Here is a 20,774-nt window from a genome sequence, read left to right as displayed (position 1 = left end):
TTATTCAGCATAAAATTGCAATGCTGTCTTTAGCACAACTTACATAGTAAATTCATTAAAAATGTAAAAAAATACATACATACATACATACATACATACATACATACATACATACATAAATAAATAAAATAAAAATAAACCTTCTACATATCATGGTATAGATTCTACAATTCTATAGATTCCTGTGCTGCAGGAAACCATGAAACACCATTCTTCCAAAAGATAGCCGCAGCTTCCAGTGAGGCACAGAAATGGGTTAGCTTTTTATGTCTCTATGGAAATATAACATCTAAAACCACTGGTTAGTTGTCCCTCTAGTGGAACCCTTAAAAGTTCTGTGTACAACCCTACAAGTTTGTCCATATCAGAGAAGGTCCCAAATAGAACACATTTAAGAAGCTAAGAACCCAAGTACCCCATCTTAGCCTACTGTATAGAAGTGCCTTGCACATTAGCATAATATTTGTGTTTGCTTGATACCTAAAAACTATTGTAGATGTTAGAATAGACCTTGATTCATTGCCCTACAAATATTCCAGTATGAAACTATTAATTTATCAATAATATAATGTAATGGATTTTTTTCCCCTCTGCAGGTAAAACATACATTAATATGGCAGTGACTATATCTGAGTCTTGAAATGCAACTTAAGTAGGGTGGGATTAAGTACTAGTAATAAAACATTTGTGGATCAATAATGAGACATTAACAAACTCATGCACCTAATGTGTGCTTGCAGACAAATTCTGTGAATGGAATGTGAAATTCATAAAAGAATTCCTTAAATACTCAACTACAGTCTAAAGTAGGGACTACTGACAATAGTTAAAATGCAGAAGTTGCAGTCAGCTCATAGCCATTACCATTCAAATACCAAAACAGACTGATAGAGGTCAGACACACACACGCACGCATGCGCACGCACACACACACACACACACACACACACACACACACACACACACACACACACACACACAACACCAACACCAACACTACCACAGCAATAATATGTAAGGAAATGGAACTGTAAGAATTAAAGGAGTTAGAATACAAGGAGTTTAGTATAATAACATGAGTAAGTAGGATACAAATGACTAAGAACTGCAGTTTTAAGCATGCAAAACTTCACAAACAAAAAAACACCACTTCAATAAAGATAAACTAATGTTAGAAAGGTACACTACATACAGGCCAGTGAGACAATCATGTGCAACAGGTATGAACAATGATCAGTGAGAGATGTCAAGGTACAGCTGGAACAGGAATGAGGAAAACAGGAGGTGGGAATGATCTGTGCTCTAGGTGGCTGCTAAAGCATTCAAAAAATACAGAAGAGAGGAACAGAGCATGGCAGACATCATTTAGAACAACAGGTGTCATGGTCTTACAGCAAGTGAAAATATCTCCAATAAAGGCATATTTATCTAATATTTCTCATTATGGGAGTATTTTACAAGAAATATAAGATTACTAGGATTATTTATTAGACATTTTAGACATATTAGACATTATTAGACCTTGAGAGGAACCAGACTCAGAAGGGAACCCGTCCTCATCTGGCTAAAAACGGATAGTGTAAAAGCAAAGGAAAGTTCATTATGGTTTTTATATGAAGTCTGTTTGTTGAACTAGTCCACTGTTCAAAGGAGACCCGAGTGCAAAATTGCATGTGGTAATTGCAGTCTTAGGGCCATAGTAGTGACCCTAGTCCCAGCAACCTCAGCGAGAATGTCCATATGGAATTGGAGTTGATGAGAGCTCCATCCAGAGGTAGGGCATCCAAATGGATCAGACGGGTCCGGAGAGCATAAAGGATCAGGATCACTAGCATCTCCATAAAATCATGTGTGGCTCAATAGAAGGAGAGAGGGAGAAGGAGGTAAAGAGAGGGAGAGGTTGTTGGGTAAGACTGTTCTTTATATAAAAGAAAGTCTACTCTATACGGGGTAAGGAGATCGCATACAGAATTTACTGAGGAGCAAGCCCATGCAAAGCTTTAAAAACGAATAGCATGATTTTAAAATCAATGCATAAATTGACTGGCAACTAGTGTAAAGTGGCAAGGATATAAGTAATGTGCTGATGGGCTTGGGCCAGATTTGAATTTAAGCCAGTTAGACACAGAATACTTGAGATGGTCAATACTGAGGCAGCTACACATAGCTGGTACCCATCTTCATCTTCCATGAGGTTCAACAGACTTCTGCTGTAACACTAGACCCTTTGGTAGAGTCCCCATTTGTTGGACTGCATCCTTGACACAGCTATAGTATCACTTTGTTAAGTTCAGCTTCCTATCATGTATATTTCATTTACTCTCATGTCTGTTTACTCTTAAGTATTTATATATCAAACTTCAGTCAAACTTGTTTGTTGTTTACTCCAAACTCATATGTGGAATATTAGTAGTCTATGTAACTTATTGTATTAGTAACTTTGGTAAACCTTTGTCAGTCACCACCATTCCCTGCTGCATCCACAGATGCACGTTATGGCTTTACAATGCAAAGCAGAAGCCATACATCAACACTGTCCAGAAGCGCTGCCCACTTCTCTGGGCACATTCTCATCTGAGATGAATAGTAGCACTGTGGAATTGTGTTTTGTGGTCCGACGAGTCAACATTTCAAATAGTTTTTGGACCAAACAGCTGTGGTGTTCTCTGGGCCAAAGAGGAAAAGGACCACCCAAACTGTTATCAGCATCTTGTCCAAAGCCAACATCTGTCATGGTATGGGGGGGTGTCAGTGCCCATGGCATGGGTAACTTGCACATCTCTGAGGGCACCATTAATGCAGAAAGATATGTATACATTTTGGAGCAACATATGCTGCCATCCAGAGCAGGACAATGCCAAACCTCATTCTGCCCGGATTACAACATAGTTGCGTAAGCAGAGAGTGCGGGTGCTTACATGGCCTGCCTGCAGTCCTGACCTGTCTCCGACTGAGAATGTGTGGCGCATTATGAAGCACAAAATAAGGCAGCAAAGGTCCTGTACAGTTGCACAGCTGAAGAAATGCATAATGGATGAATGGGGGAAAATTCCACTTGCTAAATTTAACCAACTTGTGTCTTCACTCAGCACCCAAACAATTAATAAGTGTTAAAAGAAAAGGTGATGTTACACAGTGGTAAACAGTCGACTGTCCCAACTTTTTTGGAGTGTGTTGCAGTCATCAGATTTTATGAGTGTACATTTTCAAAATTAAATTAAATTCACAAAGTAAAACATCAAATAATGTGTTAATAATGTGTTTTCAGTATAGTACAGGGTGAATTGAATTTTCAAATGACTCTTTTTGTTTTTTGCATTTTCAATTCTATCCCAACATGAAATTGGGGTTGTAATTTTAGGGTCATGAAATGTTTGTTTAAAGCATGTAATTCAACACCTCAAAAAAATGACATTACTCCAGTACACAAAACTTCAAGAAGGGGTTATTTCTTTTCTATATTTCTTAATGAAAATATAGTACAACAACACTTGCAAAGTGTTGTTTTATCATAGATTTAATCTCATGGAACAACAAAATTTATAATACTCTACTCCATCTTTTCTCCTCCAGTGATTTTGTAGTTTTAACAGTATATCTCTAATTGAGGATGTAAAAAAGAATGAGCATTAAATTTTGCCAAACAAAATCTATTTAAAATTTAAAATCCATTGATGTAAGTAATATAGGTAGCATAGGTTCTTTTGCTTCATTTACTGCATAAGTGGCTGGTAATTGAGCTGTTATCTTAAATTAAATTTGGATAGATCTGCATGTATTTTGAATTGCAAAGTGCTGTAAATGTTATAGTTCCCCAGAATATTTTCTATACTGGGATATTCTATAAAATAGCTTAATTTTCAGTTAGTTTACTGCTTTCAATGACTCAAAGATTTGAGCCTTCAAGAATACACCTACAGCAAAGAATCCAGTGAGCAATCAATTGTCTGTTTAGTTATGGCTCTCCAAAAAGGGGAACATTTAATAAAAAGGGTTCATATACTGTAAGTTTATTATATGTTAAATTCAGACAGTCAGTGTGTCTTCTCCCAGGATGGGGGAAAAATAATACAAAGTGAAGCAGAAAAAAGTTCATGTCTAAACTGACTAGAGAGATAGTGCTATTGTCCTCCCTGTTCGTTTATTGTTCCATCCAGACCTTTAAAGTCAAAACAATATAAATCTAGACAATTATATTTAGGCACCTTTAAGCATACTTCAGTTACACAATTTCATCAAGTATCAAATTCTCATCTAATATTTTTCTCACACAATGAGGTGCAAGTGTACAAAATATTAAAGCTTTCATGCTGACATGGCTTGAATCAAATTTCACTGAGGTAAGAGAAATATGAGGCATCTAAAAATGAGCGTTTGTGTGTTTGGTCACCTTTGGAGAAATACAGCACACATTGGCCAAGGTCCAGGAAAACCATTGACAAAACCTGATATTGATGAGTGTCATCAGGAGTACACTGGGCCATAACATGTGCTGCTGTATGTCTGTTGCCAAATACAATGCGGAGAGTATATGAAACATACCTTGACACAGTAGATTATAATAAGGCTTGCAGCCATGGAATAATAAGTAATTGCTATTACTGAGTTATTTGCCAAATCATTCAGTTTAACATTATATGAAATTAGTAACTACACCGACTAATAATAATAATAATAATAATAATAATAATAATAATAATAATAATAATAATAATAAAGTGGTTGCTAGAGGGAACACCTCATGCCCATGTCTACTTAAAGTTTAATGATATTAAATGTTCTTAGAGTATAAACAAGACTGTTTCTTGAGGGTGGCTGTCGTCAGAGATAATATCTTTTTCAGGACTAGTCTGGTTCGCAGACTATGATTATGCGTATATTTGTGTACTATGCAACAATAGCACCTAGATGACTGCATCTACATCTCAGCCGTTGGCACTGAGACGGGAAGGGAGGGATTACACCCTGCGCACAAACACCGCGTCCACGCACCAGTCATGCCGTAAAGGGCCACATTTACTGACTGGTAATCCTTGTCGCAGGTATGACATTCTTCAACGCACCGACATTCCACAGTAAAACCAGAGAAATCCGAGGTGCCAGGAATCTGTTTTTTCGTGCCGGTGTTTGACGTGCTCAACTGAAACAGTCTCTCAGAGTCTATCAAGTGTTTTAGGCGAGTGCCTAGGCAAATATTTAGTTCACAGAAGGATTAAGAATGTAAAAATCTCCATCATCCCTTCGACTAATTCAGGAGTAAGTACAAGTGTCTTGTTGATTCAGAAAGTTTTATTCAGAATGCAGGTAAAAGGTAAACATGCTCTAATGGCATGATGAATGAGTAGAACGATTATCAAAGCTTGAAACGAGAAAAGAGGATAGCATAGGTTTTCTGACCATCATTTAACCACGTGGGCTATTTGTAAACGTCATATATCTGGGATTTTCCATACACATTTATGTCTATAGCCTACACTTCTATACATTTCAGTAGAATTTTATCATTCTACGGAGTGTGTTTGAAAACATCATCATCATCATCATCATCAACAACAACAACAACAAATGGAGTGTATCAATAATTTATTAAATAGTGAAACATTACTATTGAGTAACTTTCATATTGTACCAAAAAGGGGGAGGATACGTTGGTACGGACGTCTATGAGTGAACATGAGTAGCTAAAGTAAACTGAATCTGTATTATACAGATCTGTTTTTACGGGTTGACGCTGTGACCTCGCACATAAACTTCTCTTCTACTGTATTAATTCACTCAGTGCCTTTTTTCCCTCGTGATTGTAATGGTAAGTGTTTGTAACATGCTTAAATGATTGAGACTAAGTAAAACAATTAGCATTCATTTAGACAGAATAAATATATTGTAATCAGATATTATAGTATATTGTAGTCTAAGCTTGCATTCGTCTTTTTTATCTTCATCTATGGTCCTTTTGATCAAATTTATTCTTTTTTAAAGATTCATTCAGCAATAATATTCACTAAAAAGTTATAAAAGAGAATCAGTGTTAGATATAAGGTAATTCATTGCATCCTGCACACCTTTGCATTAGTATGTAGATAGTTATATCTCTCAAAGCCTAATGCTTGGGGAAATGTTTGTTTTTTGGTTAATGAGTGGATAAAATGGGTAAAGACAAGGAAGCATTGGAATGGAAGATAAAGCAGATAATGCAGGTTAGAAAATAGAACTTGGTATCATACACATTTGGTGGTGGTGTTGACGATGTGAAGTTGAGGACATTTTTGCAATATGGAGCCTAATAAAATGCTGAGCTTGGTTATGGCCCTGCATGCAAGGTAATAAAGATAAGCACAGTTCTTGTCAAATAAAACGCATCTGAGCAAGAAACTGAAAAGTAATTAGGAAACAGCACAAAACATTTCTGTGTTCTGTACTTGGCATGCAGTCAGCTCTGAATCAATGGCGTAACCACATCCTGTACTTTGGGGGGACCAAACCATTTGGTGGGGGTGGGGTCACAAATTTAATGGTCCTTTTTAGTTCTCTAAGTAATAAAGGCCCATATATATATATATATATATATATATATATATATATATATATATATATATATATATATATATATATATATATATAATTTATATATACAATGCATGACCATTATATTTAGGACCAAAATAACTACAGTAAGGTCAGTGTGTGTTACAATACAAAAACTAGTTACATTAGATGGTTTATTATATTTCAGTTTTACTCACTCTCTACCCCCAGGCAGGCTTTCATCTTATTATGTACAGATATAGTGAATATGTTCCAAACAGTAGACCAAATATGAATTTCAAAACTTTCAGTCAGCTTACCCTTTTTTCTGCTGTCCCAAAAATTACATAATTTGATTGGCTTTTCATTATTGTCATAATGTCTCTGTAAAACGACATGACTGTGTCAGCAAGCCAGACAAAATACTTACACAAAAATATTTACTTACCCTCAAGTTGTTCTAAACCTGTACGCTGTTTTCAGTGTAACACAAAAGGAGAATTTTGAAGAATGTTTACACAGCTATACAGAAAAGCAGTCCATATGACACAAAGCTCTCATATGGCCACTTGGAGTATAGTTTTTATGGCGCCTTTATAGTGCACCTTTAATGCGCATGATCACTATCTTCTGCCGTTTTATGGAATAGAGCTGCAATAGAGTGGAAAAGAGTGGGGGATCGTCTTTTATATTATGAAAAGTAACATAAAAAGTAATTTTCATTTTTAGGTGGACTATCCCTTAAACTTTTTGAGCACAGACCTGACAAGAACCTACAGACTAGCATCAAAATACAATGGTTGCAGACACTTGGGGGTTTATTGTCCAGAAAAGAGAATTGGATTGCAGCTTACCACATTGGTATAATGTGATATTATTAGAAATTTGCAATATTTAAAATTGATGTACTACAGTGTACAGGTAACGTTCTTATGGATTATTTTATTTTTATTTCTCAAAATATTAAATATCAAAAGTAGTTGACGAAACTTAAAACATTATATCAAATGTAGACAATACATTTTACAATTCTTTGGTCATTCATTTAATGTAAGATTTGTAATGAATGTAAGATTTTACATTTTTATTGTTTCTTTATTCTATTCTAAATATATAAGAAATGTTACATAATTTTAGCTGTTTACAAATGTACAATGTTAAGGCCATGCCAACACCCTTTGATTATGTTTATACACCACACTAATAATAACCCATGCTGTTATATCTCTACACAGATCCAAATGGCAGATGTGAGAGTATTTACTTTGTTCCTGCTTGTGTTTGGCTTCCAAGCATCACTCCTCATCTTACCATTTCAAGCTGAACAATCCTGTCTGATATCTGCTGACCAGCGCACAGCAGACTGCCGAGGCCAGCGACTGGAGCAAGTGCCTGTGGAGGAACTGCCTTCTTCCCTAGAGAAGCTAGATCTTTCCTATAACATTCTACAGGTTATCAGAAATGATGATTTCATTGAACTACCTCTCCTCACCGTCCTCTGGCTTAAGTTTAACAATATATCTTTGATTGAAGATGAGGCCTTTCACAAAAATCTACTACTGGAAGAAGTGAATATGTACAATAACTCATTGACTACCATTCCATCAAAAGCTCTTGCACCACTCAGCAGGCTTAAAATTTTAGAGATGGCAAATAATCTCTACACTGAGGCAACTCTGGATGATGTGTTTTTGAATTTCAAGAGTCTAAAACTATTGTCCTTGGGTGGTCCTGTTCTCAGCACTTTGAAAAAGGGGGATCTTGATGTGTTAGCCAACATACATCTGGAGAGGATTGCTATTAGAACTGGTTCTAGCCTGGATGTTTATGATCCAGGGTATCTCAAGAACATCCAAACTGCAAATTTGTGGCTGGATATAGCCATAGATAACAGAACATATGCACTTCCTCTGATACTAAAAGACATTGAAAACAAAACATTTGAAGCCATTCGTTTCCGTAATCTCTTTGCATTTATGTACTATACCGACACAGAGGATATTTTCTATGGCTTACAAAATATAAACTCCCAGTTGCTGACCTTTCACCATGGGAAATTCAATGAGGACCTCCTAAGAATGGCCCTTATGAATTTAGCAAAAAGTGAGATTAAAGCTCTAGGACTGTTCTTCGTTGATTTTACCCTGTCACAAACATTTGTGAATAGTGAGGAGGAATCCAGTCTGACAAACCTAGCACTGGACATGTTGGTTTTGTCGTAAGTATTTCATCTGTTTATATGAACAAGGACATGTACCTCTTCTTAATATCTCAAGATCATATAAAATAGTCAGAATGAACAGTTGCCCTGATGGTTATGTTTGATTTTACAGGGATATCAGCAACCCAGACATCCTACGCTTTGACTGGAGTTTTACATGGTTAAACAAGATCCGTCACCTACGTATCAACAATGTGAATTTTAATATTGTGCCCTGTGATGCATGGGAGGAGATGAGAGGGGTTGAAATACTTGATGTATCCAAAAACAATCTTAAGGACAATTTTCTCTTTACCCAGCAATGTGACTACACAGATATAATGTCAGCGCTTCACACCTTTAATCTCAGCAATAACAAACTGACCAGCCTCAGCTCTTTTGCATCTCTTGCTGGGGAGTTCAGTAACCTACAGGTAATTGACATCAGTCACAACCAGTTGGGTTTTAAAGGGAACAGCCCCTGCTCTTGGAAACAGAACATCACCACAGTCATCGCTAACCATAACAGTATGGTAATTGACAGCTTCAGATGTCTCCCAACTACTGTATTGTACCTCGATCTTTCCTACTGTAATTTAGACCAATTAGATGTGAACTACTTCAGGAAAGCCATCAATCTTAAGGAGGTCTACCTCAGTGGTAACAAAATTAAATTCATTCCCTCTGACTGGAAGAGCCCTAGTTTAAAGTCACTGGCTTTGGACGGAAACTCTTTTGGGATTATTAGCATGAGGTCTTTCAAGGGAATGCCTAACCTGGAGCAACTCAGGGCAGGTAATAACCCTTACTATTGTACTTGTGAGCTCCACAATTTTATACAGGAAACTGCAATCAAGGGCAATGTTAACATCACAGACTGGCCAGAAAACTACAGGTGTTACCACCCAGAAGACCTACTCAATACAATGGTATCTCATTATCTCCCTGGTCAGATAGTGTGTGATATCAGGCTGGTCATTGCTACCTCCGTAGTCACCACGGCAGGTGCCGTGCTAGCACTCATGCTAATATGCTATTTCTTTAATATACCATGGTATGCTAAAGCTACATACCAAATCCTTAGGGCCAAGTATAGGTCTCATAAAGAAGGACTAAAGCTTTCCATGGACTATACGTTTCATGCCTTCATTTCCTACAGCCACTCAGATGCAGACTGGGTAAGGGATGAGCTGTTACCATGTCTGGAGAACTGTAAGCCCCCTTACCGTCTTTGTATCCATGAAAGAGACTTTATGCCAGGAAAATGGATCATTGACAACATAATTGAGAACATTGAAAACAGTTGGAAGGTACGTAAAATGAAATTCAAGCCCACAGAGGAAAGAATACAATAAGTCCAAATAATTTAATGGCATACAAAAAGTAAAATAATGCATACTATAGCTTACATTTTAAATTTACTTACTTATTGTTGAAAGCCATACAAATGGATATAGACATACAATAACATGTTTGTCTAAACTGTTAGAATTTCATCCTTTCCAAGTTGACAGGTCACATGCATGAGTGCACTTTAACCATTTTGCAAAACATTCTAACCACCTGTTTCATTGTTAAGGTTATCTTTGTCCTGTCACGGCACTTTGTGAACAGCGAGTGGTGCAACTATGAGCTCTACTTTGCCCAGCAGCGAGCCATGGGTATGGGCAAGACCAGTGATGTCATCCTAGTGGTGAAGGAACCCATCGATCCAAACTCCCTGCCCAGCAAGTACTGTAAACTCAAAAAGATGCTGAGCAACAAAACCTATTTAGAGTGGCCTGAACAGCCCAAACATCAAGCCTTCTTCTGGGAGCAGCTGAGGAGTGTCATGGGAAAACCTAAGCTCACACGGCAGTTTTCATCCTCCATGCGCAGGTGTTCCACAAGAATGAACACAGTGTCTGTGATTGAGCTAGTCCACGAGAATCAAAAGTCTGCAGATTCTGGTCCAAAGATAGATGAGGCATCAGAGATTAAACTTCAGATTGAAGGAAAAGCTTGAGGTCTTCCACAGAAAAGCTCAGAGGATCACTCAGGATATCACTGATGTAGATAGCTTAATATTAATGAACAGTGAATAAGTTGTGCTGATGCATATCACAATGAAGTGCATCTTGCGAAAGCTATTAGTGCTTTTCCACTGGATGGTGCTGCACTGCTCAGTGCAAAAACTAACCATGATCCCGCATGTTGTCATTTTTCCACTGCCAAGCAAGCTGTTCCACAATCTAATTACCCGTGCTGAATTTGTTTACTGTTCTTGCCCACATACCATGCAACCAAGCTGGTATATTTACAGACAGATGACAATTTAAAGGAAAAAAACAACATGAAGTGTCTTAGTAAGATGTCGGGCTACCACAAGCTTCAGTGCTCCTTGGCATATATTCTACAAGTCTCTGGAACTATGCTGAAAGGATAAACAGCATTTATGCAAACGATATTCCCTCAATTTGTGTTTTGATCATGGTGGTTGAGAGCACTGTCTAACACATCGGTTCAAAATTTCCCATAGGTGTTAACGTGGGTTGAGATCAGATGACTGTGAAGGCCACTCACATCAGGATAAAGATGTTTCTCATAGGATAAATGTGATCAGTCAGAGCAGCTTTGAATTGATTTGCGATGGTCATTCCCTTTAAGAAGACAGTGGACCAAAACATACCAGCAATATTCCCTCCATAGCATTAAAGAGCAGCCCATTTTTCCTTTAATTTTTCAACCATCCTTTAAATAATGTTGATCATTGATTGGTCAAACACAAACTTCACTGACTTCACTGATTAATGTCTCTAGCTAAAGTCTCTTTTCTACTAGCAGAGAAATGTCCAGTAGGGACTGACTGCCAACATTTCTTCCTCTTTTAAAAGGCATTTCTTTAAATATGCAACACGGTTTTATCTAACAGTATAATGTCTTTTTTATTCATTAATTAGAGTAATATTTTTTTCTTATGTTATATTGTACATTTCTTAATTGAGACCCAAGTAAATTCTGATTCACTTTGTTTGCTCCCTACATAGAATATAGCACAACAATACACCCTACCTTGTGCCCTACATGCATGGTATAGAACATCATTTGAGATTCAGCTACAAAAAATACATTCACTCACCAAGCACTTTAATAGGAACACTATACTCATACTGGGTAGGACCTCCCATTGCTCTCAAAACAACCTCAATTCTTCATGGCATGGATTCCACAAGATATTGGAAATATTCCTTTGAGATTCTGGGCCATGTTGTCATGATTGCATCACACAATTCCTGCAGATTTTTCAGAAGCACTTTCATGCTGTGAATCTCCCGTTCTACCACATCCCAAAGGAGTTTTATTGGATTCAGATCCGGTGACTAGGAAGGCCACTGAAGAACAATGAACTCATTGTCATGTTCATGAAACCAGTTTGAAACGAGTTTTGCTTTGAGACATGGTGCATTATCATGCTGGAAGTAGCCAATGGAAGATGGTAAATTGTGGCCATGAAGGGATTCACATGGTCAGCAACAATATTCAAATAGGCAGTGATGATTGATTGGTATTAACAGGCCCAAATTGTGCCAAGAAAATATTCCCCACACCATTACACTAGCTCCGCCAACCACAAGGCAGGTTGGGTATATTGATTCATGCTGCTGGTGCCAAATTCGGATCCTACCATCTGTGTGCCTCATTAGAAATCATGATTCATCAGACCAGGCTATGTTTTTCCAGTCTTCAACTGTCCAGTTTTGGTGAGCCTGTGCCCACTGCAGACTCAGCTTTCTGTTCTTGGCTGACAGAAGTGGAATCCGATGTGGACTTCTGCTCTTGTAGCCCATCCACCTCAATGTTCAATGTGTTGTGCATATGGATATGCATTTCTGTTCACCACAATTGTACAGCGTGGTTATCTGAGTTACTGTAGCCTTTATGGCAGTTCAAACCGGTCTCGCCATTCTATGTTGACCTCTGTGTTTCTGTCTGCAGAAGTGCCGCCCATTGGATGTTTTTTTCTTTATTGCAGCATTCTGAGTAAACTCTAGCAACTGTTGTGTGTGAAAATCCCAGGAGAACAGCAGTTATAGAACTTCTCAACCAGCCCACCCAGCACCAACAATCATGCTACAGTCAAAATCACTGAGATCACATTTTTTATGTGAACATTACCTGAAGCTGCTGGTCTGTATCTGCATGATTTTATGCATTGCACTGCTGCCACATGATTGGCTGATTTCATAATTGCATGAGTGAGTAGGTGTACAGGTGATCCTAATAAAGTAGTCTGTGAGTGTACATGTTCCTTGTGTTTAATAATGTTTGCATTCAAACTTCTCTGTATTTTCATTAAAGATTAAAGTATTGAGACACTTGGCTGCATTTTGATGCAAGCAAAGCCAATGAGCGAAAGTTTGCTTCTTTGTATCTTCACTAAATATTGAACTTGGATGTGGGTGGACACACTGCCATTAAAACAAAATTGCTGTGCCTTGTGCTAAATAGTTCAGCATGTTTGAGAAGACATGCAACAGTGCCACACACATTTTAGAACTTAGAATACAAGATACCTCACATCATCTTTTTTTATTTTAATTTAATTATTTGTACTACTTTTGCCCATTAGTAGTCACCCAATAGGCTCCACAGAATCTTCCTACTTTCATACAGAGTTTATATACCTAGGGTAAAGCTCTGTAGCGCTATAAATATTTGCATAATCTGGCATTAACCTGGTTTGGGGTGATTCACACCTCAGTGAGTGTGGTTTGAGTAACATTAATACAGAGTAACACAAGTGAATGTGAAAACTATCCCATGTCTATTAGCAGGTATTATAATAGTTGATGATCCTCAAAATTGTTTGCAGTTGTTTCAAAATGTGTTTTTTTAGTCTTTTGAATGAATTGTATCCTGTATTTAAAACAATGCAACATTTTCAAAATAATTTAATGTGCCAAATTAATTTGTGTGTAATTCAAAATAACAGACAGACATGTTAAGACATTACAAACCTATATAAGCCACAAATAATCAGTAAAAAGAGGCCAGTTATCTAGAACAGCAGTCTTATTTTTATCAGCATTGCTAAACAATTTCTAAAATGTGTGTTGTTGTTTTTTCTTTTAATTAGTTGTAGCTTGATGAAGTTTATAGGATCAACTTTATTTGTATGACGTTTCAGAGGCAAACTAACTTTATATGATGTAAAACCTAATTATGTTTTTGCTGTAAAACTAGCATATGTTTCATGCTGTAATCAGATGATTACATTGGAATTGTCTTTGGTTAAACTGAGCCTGTTGGCCTTTTGGCAAATTTAACTGAGTATATTTATTCAAAAAATATAATACTCTGCAGTACCACCATGATTCACTGGGTGGCCCCAGCCCACAGGGTGAAAGTAACTTTTTATGTCTAATCTCTACATTATAGCAATGCATAATGTAAAAATACTCCACATCCCATTGTATTATCATGGATGAAGAAATGCAGCATTTGACAGAAACAAAAATGTATACATAAAGGAATAAATTGATAAATGAAGCTCCTGGAAGGATATCTGATGGCTGTCCAAAAAAAAGCAATGTGTAAAGATAATTTTATTTTGAAATAAGTTATGAAAGGATTACATGTCTCATCAGATCCCGAAACAACAATCGCAGGAGGCTGGGTAAGTTTATTTGTGGTAATGATGAGTGTTTTAGGCTTGCAATTGGAATTTCTAATAGTGGTGGAGAAGTAGGAAGAGTGGGCTTCATTAAGCGTAGCCCTATATTTAAGCCGTATATTTTATGTTGCAGAGTGAACAGAAGGATCAATTTGTCTGTAGGGCCACACAACACGTTCCTAAGTAGCTTTCATGGTTTGGACATTAGGCATGAACCATGATGATGAGTGAGATGAGGTTACTAGTCTAGTTTTAATGGCAGCCTGTTCGTTTCGTATATAGTTTTATAAATAACGGGGGTGTGGTTATAACTACAAGTATCATGATTCTATATGGAATCTCTCTCTCTCTCTCTCTCTCTCTCTCTCTCTCTACATACACACACACACACACACACACACACACACACACACACATATATATATATATATATATATACACACTATATGTTTTTGATAGATTTTTTTATTTTGTGTTTTTGCACTGTTTAATTACTTTTCATAACTTTTATGATTTTTTTAAATAACTTTTATTACGTTTATAAAGTTATATAACGGATGGATATGGAACATGAATGATCAAAAATGTTTCTGAACACTATAACTACTTTTAACAAGTGAAATAGGCTGTAATAACGTGGACTATTTTACATGTAGCCTAAAACATGTTGCATTCCATTCGTCTTGTATTCTAAAAACATTCGCATATGAATTATGTAAATTGGGACGAAGGTCGTGTCTGGTTATCCATGACATTGTTAAAACTCCGGCTCTCAGACACTCACTGAACAGAGCAGACGCAGAGACAGTGTGTTCTTGTCTACGACACACACAAATTTAATTTAAAATAATTCAAACTTGCTTTTGTAATGATGAAAAAGTTATTCATTTATTTTTCGTTGACTTCCTTGTGATAATGTGTTCCTTTGTTGTTTGGGCGTTTAGGGAAGCGCCTATAGGGGGCGAGGAGTGACCTGGGGTCTGACACACAGCTAATTAGAACACGCAGGTGAACCGCTGCTATTTAATGCGTGACATGCAGCAAGGGAAGACAGTTTTGACTCTTCTCAGGTATCAGCTGCGCTTTCACTTTTTCGGTAAGATAATTAATTTCTCCTTCTCCTTTTTGTTTAATAACTTGAAAAGGCAACAACCAAAAATAATCTTTAGCCTAGGAAAAATTTGCAAAGAGACAGGCTAAGTAATGTGAAATTGAGTAGAATTAAACGAGAACAACACTCAAGGAAAAATGATCCTAAACGCTGTCTTTTCTTTTCGCTGCAATTGTACTTTAAAGTGTATGCCTTCATTAATTTAATTATTTGACATTTTCAGTATATATCTGGAAATGTGTATATTTAAAAAGATTTAAGGTGTATAATTTGACCATGATTAGAGTAGAGCTTCAAAGTACACTACATGCACCGTTCTGAGTAAAAGGTGCATACTAAAATGTAAGTTGTTAAAGGTGTTCTATCCATCCCTATGACAAAGAAAGAAGGAGCTCTGTTCTTATTTATTGCTTTTTATTAGGACTCATGTTTGTGGTTTTAAGATTCATTCCTAATTATATTACACAGTACTGTTAGATATGCACACAATGTAGCTTAGAAAGCTAAGATAACTAAGTGATGATGATGATGCCCAAGGATATCATACTTGGTGTAGGTTATGGTGTCCTGTGGGTGGCTTTACTATTTAAATAGCTGTCTAGATTTCTTTTTTTTTTTTTTTTTTTTTTTTTTTTTTTTGTTCAAAACTTCAAATTGGGTATCAGAATGATGGGCCTGCCAAAGTTGTCACACTATTTCTGATATTTTAATGTTTTCTAGAAGAATTACATTAAGAACATGACTTTATTTTAGATGGCCATTCTCACCTGTTAAACTGCAACAAAAGACTACTTAAATATTTGATGCATGTCAGTCCTCCTATTCCCTCTGAACATCAATCTCCTGGGGCCAAACAACTTGTTACCCGGAGACACCAGATCCCTCCATAGCAGTGAGAAATTGGTCAGTGGATCGGAGTTGTTAAGGGGTCAGCAGGTGTTCATAATGGGTAGAAGAGGAGTGTGTGTAATTGAGAATAGGATATGTTGTTCCTCTAAGGAATTCCATTACTGGAGAATGTTTGAAAAGAATTATAAATGTTAAGTTACTTTACCTAGAGAGCTAATTACAAATGGGTGATGCATTAATGTGCCTTTTATTAATTTAGAATGATGTTGATGAATAATCAGCACTAACAGACTTGATTGGACCTTAATGCTTCACACAGGGAATCACTGTAGAAAAATGGTTTCTCAGTTGGAAAGTGCAATGGACAGCCTTATCAAAGTCTTCCACACATATTCTTCCAAGGAAGGGGACAAATACAAACTGAGTAAAGCTGAGATGAAGAGCCTTCTACAAGGAGAACTAAGTGACTTCTTAGCTGTGAGTACTACGTGTCTTGTTCCCTGCTTGATATCGCTCTGCTTGTATTTTCTCATTAGTTGCTTTGGATAAAGGCGAATACGTGTAAATGAGTTAACTTTCTATGCTGTATTAAACTCTTGGCTAAAATTTGTTAAATACATGTCTGAGACTACTGCATTCTCATTCCAGGCAAGCAAAGATCCACTGGTTGTGGAGAAGATAATGTCTGATTTAGATGAGAACCGAGATGGAGAAGTGGATTTCCAGGAATTTGTAGTTCTGGTGGCAGCACTTACTGTGGCATGTAATGACTTCTTTGTTCAGTGTATGAAAAACTGATACCTGTTCAGGTCATCTGGATTTTCTCTTCTGCTTTAATAAAATGTATTGCACTGAGCACATGATCATTCTTTTGGTATAAAACCACCATGGTACTTTGCCATTGAAGAGCCTGGATGCAAATCCCTAGTAGGTCTTCATGGAAGCTGTTTGGACACCTTTATCTACCAATGAAAGGCCTAGCAGCAAACATGACCTTTTTCATTTTGGACTACAACATTTGGATCTTGTTGCCATTATTTTAGAATTACCAGTTGACTGACTGCAAGAACATGTAAATTTGAAGGCAACTAAAATCATTAAGTTCACCTGGATGAGCTTTTAGAAATGTAAAGCATTGATAGCATTGTACTATAGATTAAATTTTTTCATGACCAAATGTGAAAATCACTTCACAGTGGGCACTATGAAGCTTATTGTGATTGTAATAAAACACATACTGATATTTTGGCGATTGGACCCCGATTTGGCAGGCCCGTACTGGCTAGGTGATAAAGGATGTTGGAAGGGTGAGGGGTCAAATTTCTGCACTGCCAAGATGCCATATGTTGAGCTCTTCAATGAGATTCCAAGCCATGGCAGAGGATTCTATGGTTGTGCTCTGATCTCAGTTTTTTTTTCCCCAAGTGGAACTAGGCAAAGAAACAGTTTGTTCTGTGCACATTTATATCAAAACCCAACATCTATATGGCCTCAACAACTACCTTCTAGGCCGGGTGAGACTTGTCCCTGGTATACAAAATAGCACACAGGGGTTCTTGGCCCTCATGAACTCTTGCATTAAAAGAACTAAACACTGTGGGGTCATTTAAAACTCCACAGATTCAGGACAGCGCTGATGCAGATTGTTTAAAGCGACAGTAAATACTTTCATGCAATAGTCCTGTAACAGTTATTCAGTTAGTGCTCCTTGAGTTGGTGGCAATGCATTTGCCAGATCAGGTACAGCAAACAATAATCTCAATCTTTATGCATGAAAGAAATCCAACTTGATCGTTACAAGCAGCCAGTTCAGGGGAGTGAGTGAAGAAAGTTCAATATCAATAAGATGATTTAAGTATCTGTTTTGAGAACTGCTTTGTGAGGAAACCATGATTAGCAGATTCAGTTGGTCACTTAACAAATATGTAAGGGGTAGGTTATGAATCCAATATTTGTAAATTGCAAATATATGTACCTTCATGAGTTCGCTCTGTTGTGGGTTCATGCGAGTTCTCTAATTTACACTGATGAATGCATACAAACGCGACTTGAGTGGTAATAGCCCCACCTTCTGGAGAATCTTCAGCTTGCATAAGGTGTGCGAGTTTATAAACGAGGTGACGTGATTAAGTGGAGGTGAGGTCAGTTACACAGCCAAGTTCATGAGGTGCGTCACATCTAAAGAAACCATTACATAGAGGAGCAATTCTGATTGCTTAATCTCGGACAGTAAATGATTTTGGAAACGCTCCAAGTCTATGTCAGGCTTTTTGTATGCTGTTCAGCACAGCAATATTCATTTAAAAAAAGGCTTACTATTTGCTGATGTTTACTACAGTTTCTAATACCATATGATAAGATACTATTTTGACTGCAGCCATGGCCTACTTATACAATTTATTATAATATTTAGTATAGAGGTATGTAGCCCTTCTAATTATTTATGACTGGCAGTAGGAGGTGCTTAGTCCTATAACCAGCCAAGGCAGAGGTGCACCGTGAGCTGCTGCCATTTAATGCATGAGATGCTAGAAAGAGGAGACAGTGAATCTCCTCAGGTGTCAACTGCAGCTTTCCCTCTCTTGGTAAGATAACAAATTTCTCAATTTGTTAGTGTAATTGAATAGACCAGATTATGTTTGCTGATATGTAGGCTAACCAGTCTGAAATGGATTAGAATCACAGAAAAAGAGCTAAATTGATTACAAATGAATTTGCATAGCATTTATTATAGGGATTTGCCATTGTCCTTTACTAGCCTTAAAAAAAAATACAGTAAGCTACACAATAATGCTGGTTGTTTGTTACTAAAAAGATAAGTTAAAGTAAATTAAGTGTGGGTTACATGGTACAGTTGCACAATTGTGGATTTATTGTTTTATTCTAATAAATGTCAAGAGCCATGTCTAGAATGTTAATAGTGAGATCTTTCATTTCTGTTATATGCTGTAGATCCCATAAAATATTAAAAGACATGGCAGACCAAACCTGTTCCAAGACCTAAAGAGTCACATGTGGTGCATTGATTTGGCTACAGAATTAGGTTCATGTGGAATAACATTTTTGGTCCTTAAACTTTTATGTTCTATACAGATAATCACTGTAGAAAACATGGCATCTCAGTTGGAAAATGCAATGGAGACCTTAATCAAAGTGTTCCACACATATTCTTCCAAGGAGGGGGACAAATACAAACTGAGTAAAGCTGAGTTGAGGAGTCTTCTACAAGGAGAACTAAGCGTTTTCTTAGCTGTGAGTTTATTTTCCAATGACCTTTTCTGGTTTGCTGGAAGCAGATTATTATCCTGAAGCATACTAACCAGATGGTTCAGGCTATTTCAGCCTTTTGATCAATCCTTTACAAAAAGTGCCTTAACTGCCATATTTACATCTGGTTTGTCTTGGATTTAAAGTCTGAATTTCACACACTCTTTCATTCTAGGCAAGCAAAGATCCACTGGTTGTGGAGAAGATAATAAATGATCTTGATCAGAACCGAGATGGGGAAGTGGACTTCCATGAATTTGTAATTCTGGTTGCAGCACTTACTGTGGCATGTAATGATTTCTTTGTTGAGTGTATGAAAAACTGATACCTATTCAGGTCATCATCTGGACTTTCTCCTCTGCACAGTAATATAACATATCTAATGTATCATATTTGATCATTCTTTACTTATAAAAATTAAAATATGTCTTCTTGTACTTTTTTCAACATTAGTCTTAATATTACAAAAGTTACCTTTCTGCTTTTGAAAGATTTATTTCGCAAGCCTAATAATATAAATTATCTGGATTACATAACCCACCAAAGAAATGTGCAAACACGGGATGCTCGGATTTTACTTAAGAATTCAATTTGCATGTTAAATCACAGCAAATAAGTAAGCTTTCTTCTAAGATGCGGAATGTACAACTAACACGCTGAACAGCTGATGGGCTATAGATAGTTTTCTTCACCAACTCCATCTACAGGTAAAATGGCAACCAGAATGGGTATTTAATATATTTTGTGTGTATATCTATCTATCTATCTATCTATCTATCTATCTATATATATATATATATATATATATATATATATAAAATGTATATATGTAATATGTATTACATGGTGGTTTGAGATCAGGGGGATGAAACTGCTTTACCAAATGTCAATTCATATGACTTTCAAGCAATCGTACAATGAGAATATTACCTTTAGCATCACCATGAATTTAACTACCTGAAGTTTAGTTGAAGTGTACAGCTGCTTATGACACTTCTGACATGCATATGTGAGAGCAAATAATTAGCTTTTTTTTTTCTTCAGAAACTGACAGAAAGCAGTTTATTAAAAATAGTCTTTCACTTCTTCAGTTAAGCTGGGCTCTATCTTTGATTCTGTCTAAAACGTTATAGTAGGTTCATATCTGTGGCGTTCTAAATGTTTTATGA

The 20,774-nt window shown here is 36.8% G+C and overlaps 3 protein-coding genes across 3 annotated transcripts in view; all 3 read left to right on the top strand.

The window, feature by feature from the left end:
• The window catches only part of LOC108272706 (protein S100-A1), a 143,211-nt gene extending 126,018 nt beyond the window's left edge, over nucleotides 1–17,193 (top strand). The window contains exons 2-4 of the mRNA XM_017481353.3: nucleotides 15,444–15,474; nucleotides 16,658–16,815; nucleotides 16,987–17,193. Of these exons, the coding sequence (XP_017336842.2) occupies nucleotides 16,675–16,815; nucleotides 16,987–17,136 (291 nt within the window). The 5' untranslated portion in view covers nucleotides 15,444–15,474; nucleotides 16,658–16,674 and the 3' untranslated portion in view covers nucleotides 17,137–17,193. The remainder of the gene's footprint in view (nucleotides 1–15,443; nucleotides 15,475–16,657; nucleotides 16,816–16,986) is intronic.
• Nucleotides 4,878–13,393, top strand: tlr18 (toll-like receptor 18). Its single transcript, XM_017481314.3, has 4 exons — nucleotides 4,878–5,256; nucleotides 7,761–8,743; nucleotides 8,859–10,035; nucleotides 10,305–13,393. Exons 2-4 carry the CDS (start codon nucleotides 7,767–7,769, stop codon nucleotides 10,728–10,730), a joined length of 2,580 nt encoding a protein of 859 aa, XP_017336803.1. The 5' UTR covers nucleotides 4,878–5,256; nucleotides 7,761–7,766; the 3' UTR covers nucleotides 10,731–13,393.
• Nucleotides 17,194–18,828: 1,635 nt separating the features above from the next.
• On the top strand, nucleotides 18,829–19,961 carry s100a1 (S100 calcium binding protein A1). The gene is made up of 3 exons (XM_017481365.3): nucleotides 18,829–18,923; nucleotides 19,432–19,590; nucleotides 19,781–19,961. Exons 1-3 carry the CDS (start codon nucleotides 18,855–18,857, stop codon nucleotides 19,928–19,930), a joined length of 378 nt encoding a protein of 125 aa, XP_017336854.1. The 5' UTR covers nucleotides 18,829–18,854; the 3' UTR covers nucleotides 19,931–19,961.
• Nucleotides 19,962–20,774: the final 813 nt, after the last annotated feature.

The sequence above is a fragment of the Ictalurus punctatus genome, chromosome 1, assembly GCF_001660625.3.
Source record: "Ictalurus punctatus breed USDA103 chromosome 1, Coco_2.0, whole genome shotgun sequence".
NCBI classification, from domain to species: Eukaryota; Metazoa; Chordata; class Actinopteri; order Siluriformes; family Ictaluridae; genus Ictalurus; species Ictalurus punctatus.
The sequence above is the reverse complement of the archived record's forward strand: the minus strand, read 5'-3'. Positions and strand labels throughout refer to the sequence as shown.

Coding starts and splice junctions, on each gene's coding strand:
- tlr18 (XM_017481314.3), top strand. CDS start 7,767: ATGGCAGATGTGAGAGTATTTACTTTGTTCCTGCTTGTGTTTGGCTTC. Junction 8,744..8,858: donor CTGGACATGTTGGTTTTGTC/GTAAGTATTTCA, acceptor TTGATTTTACAG/GGATATCAGCAACCCAGACA. Junction 10,036..10,304: donor ACATTGAAAACAGTTGGAAG/GTACGTAAAATG, acceptor TTCATTGTTAAG/GTTATCTTTGTCCTGTCACG.
- s100a1 (XM_017481365.3), top strand. CDS start 18,855: ATGCATGAGATGCTAGAAAGAGGAGACAGTGAATCTCCTCAGGTGTCA. Junction 18,924..19,431: donor CTGCAGCTTTCCCTCTCTTG/GTAAGATAACAA, acceptor TGTTCTATACAG/ATAATCACTGTAGAAAACAT. Junction 19,591..19,780: donor AACTAAGCGTTTTCTTAGCT/GTGAGTTTATTT, acceptor CTTTCATTCTAG/GCAAGCAAAGATCCACTGGT.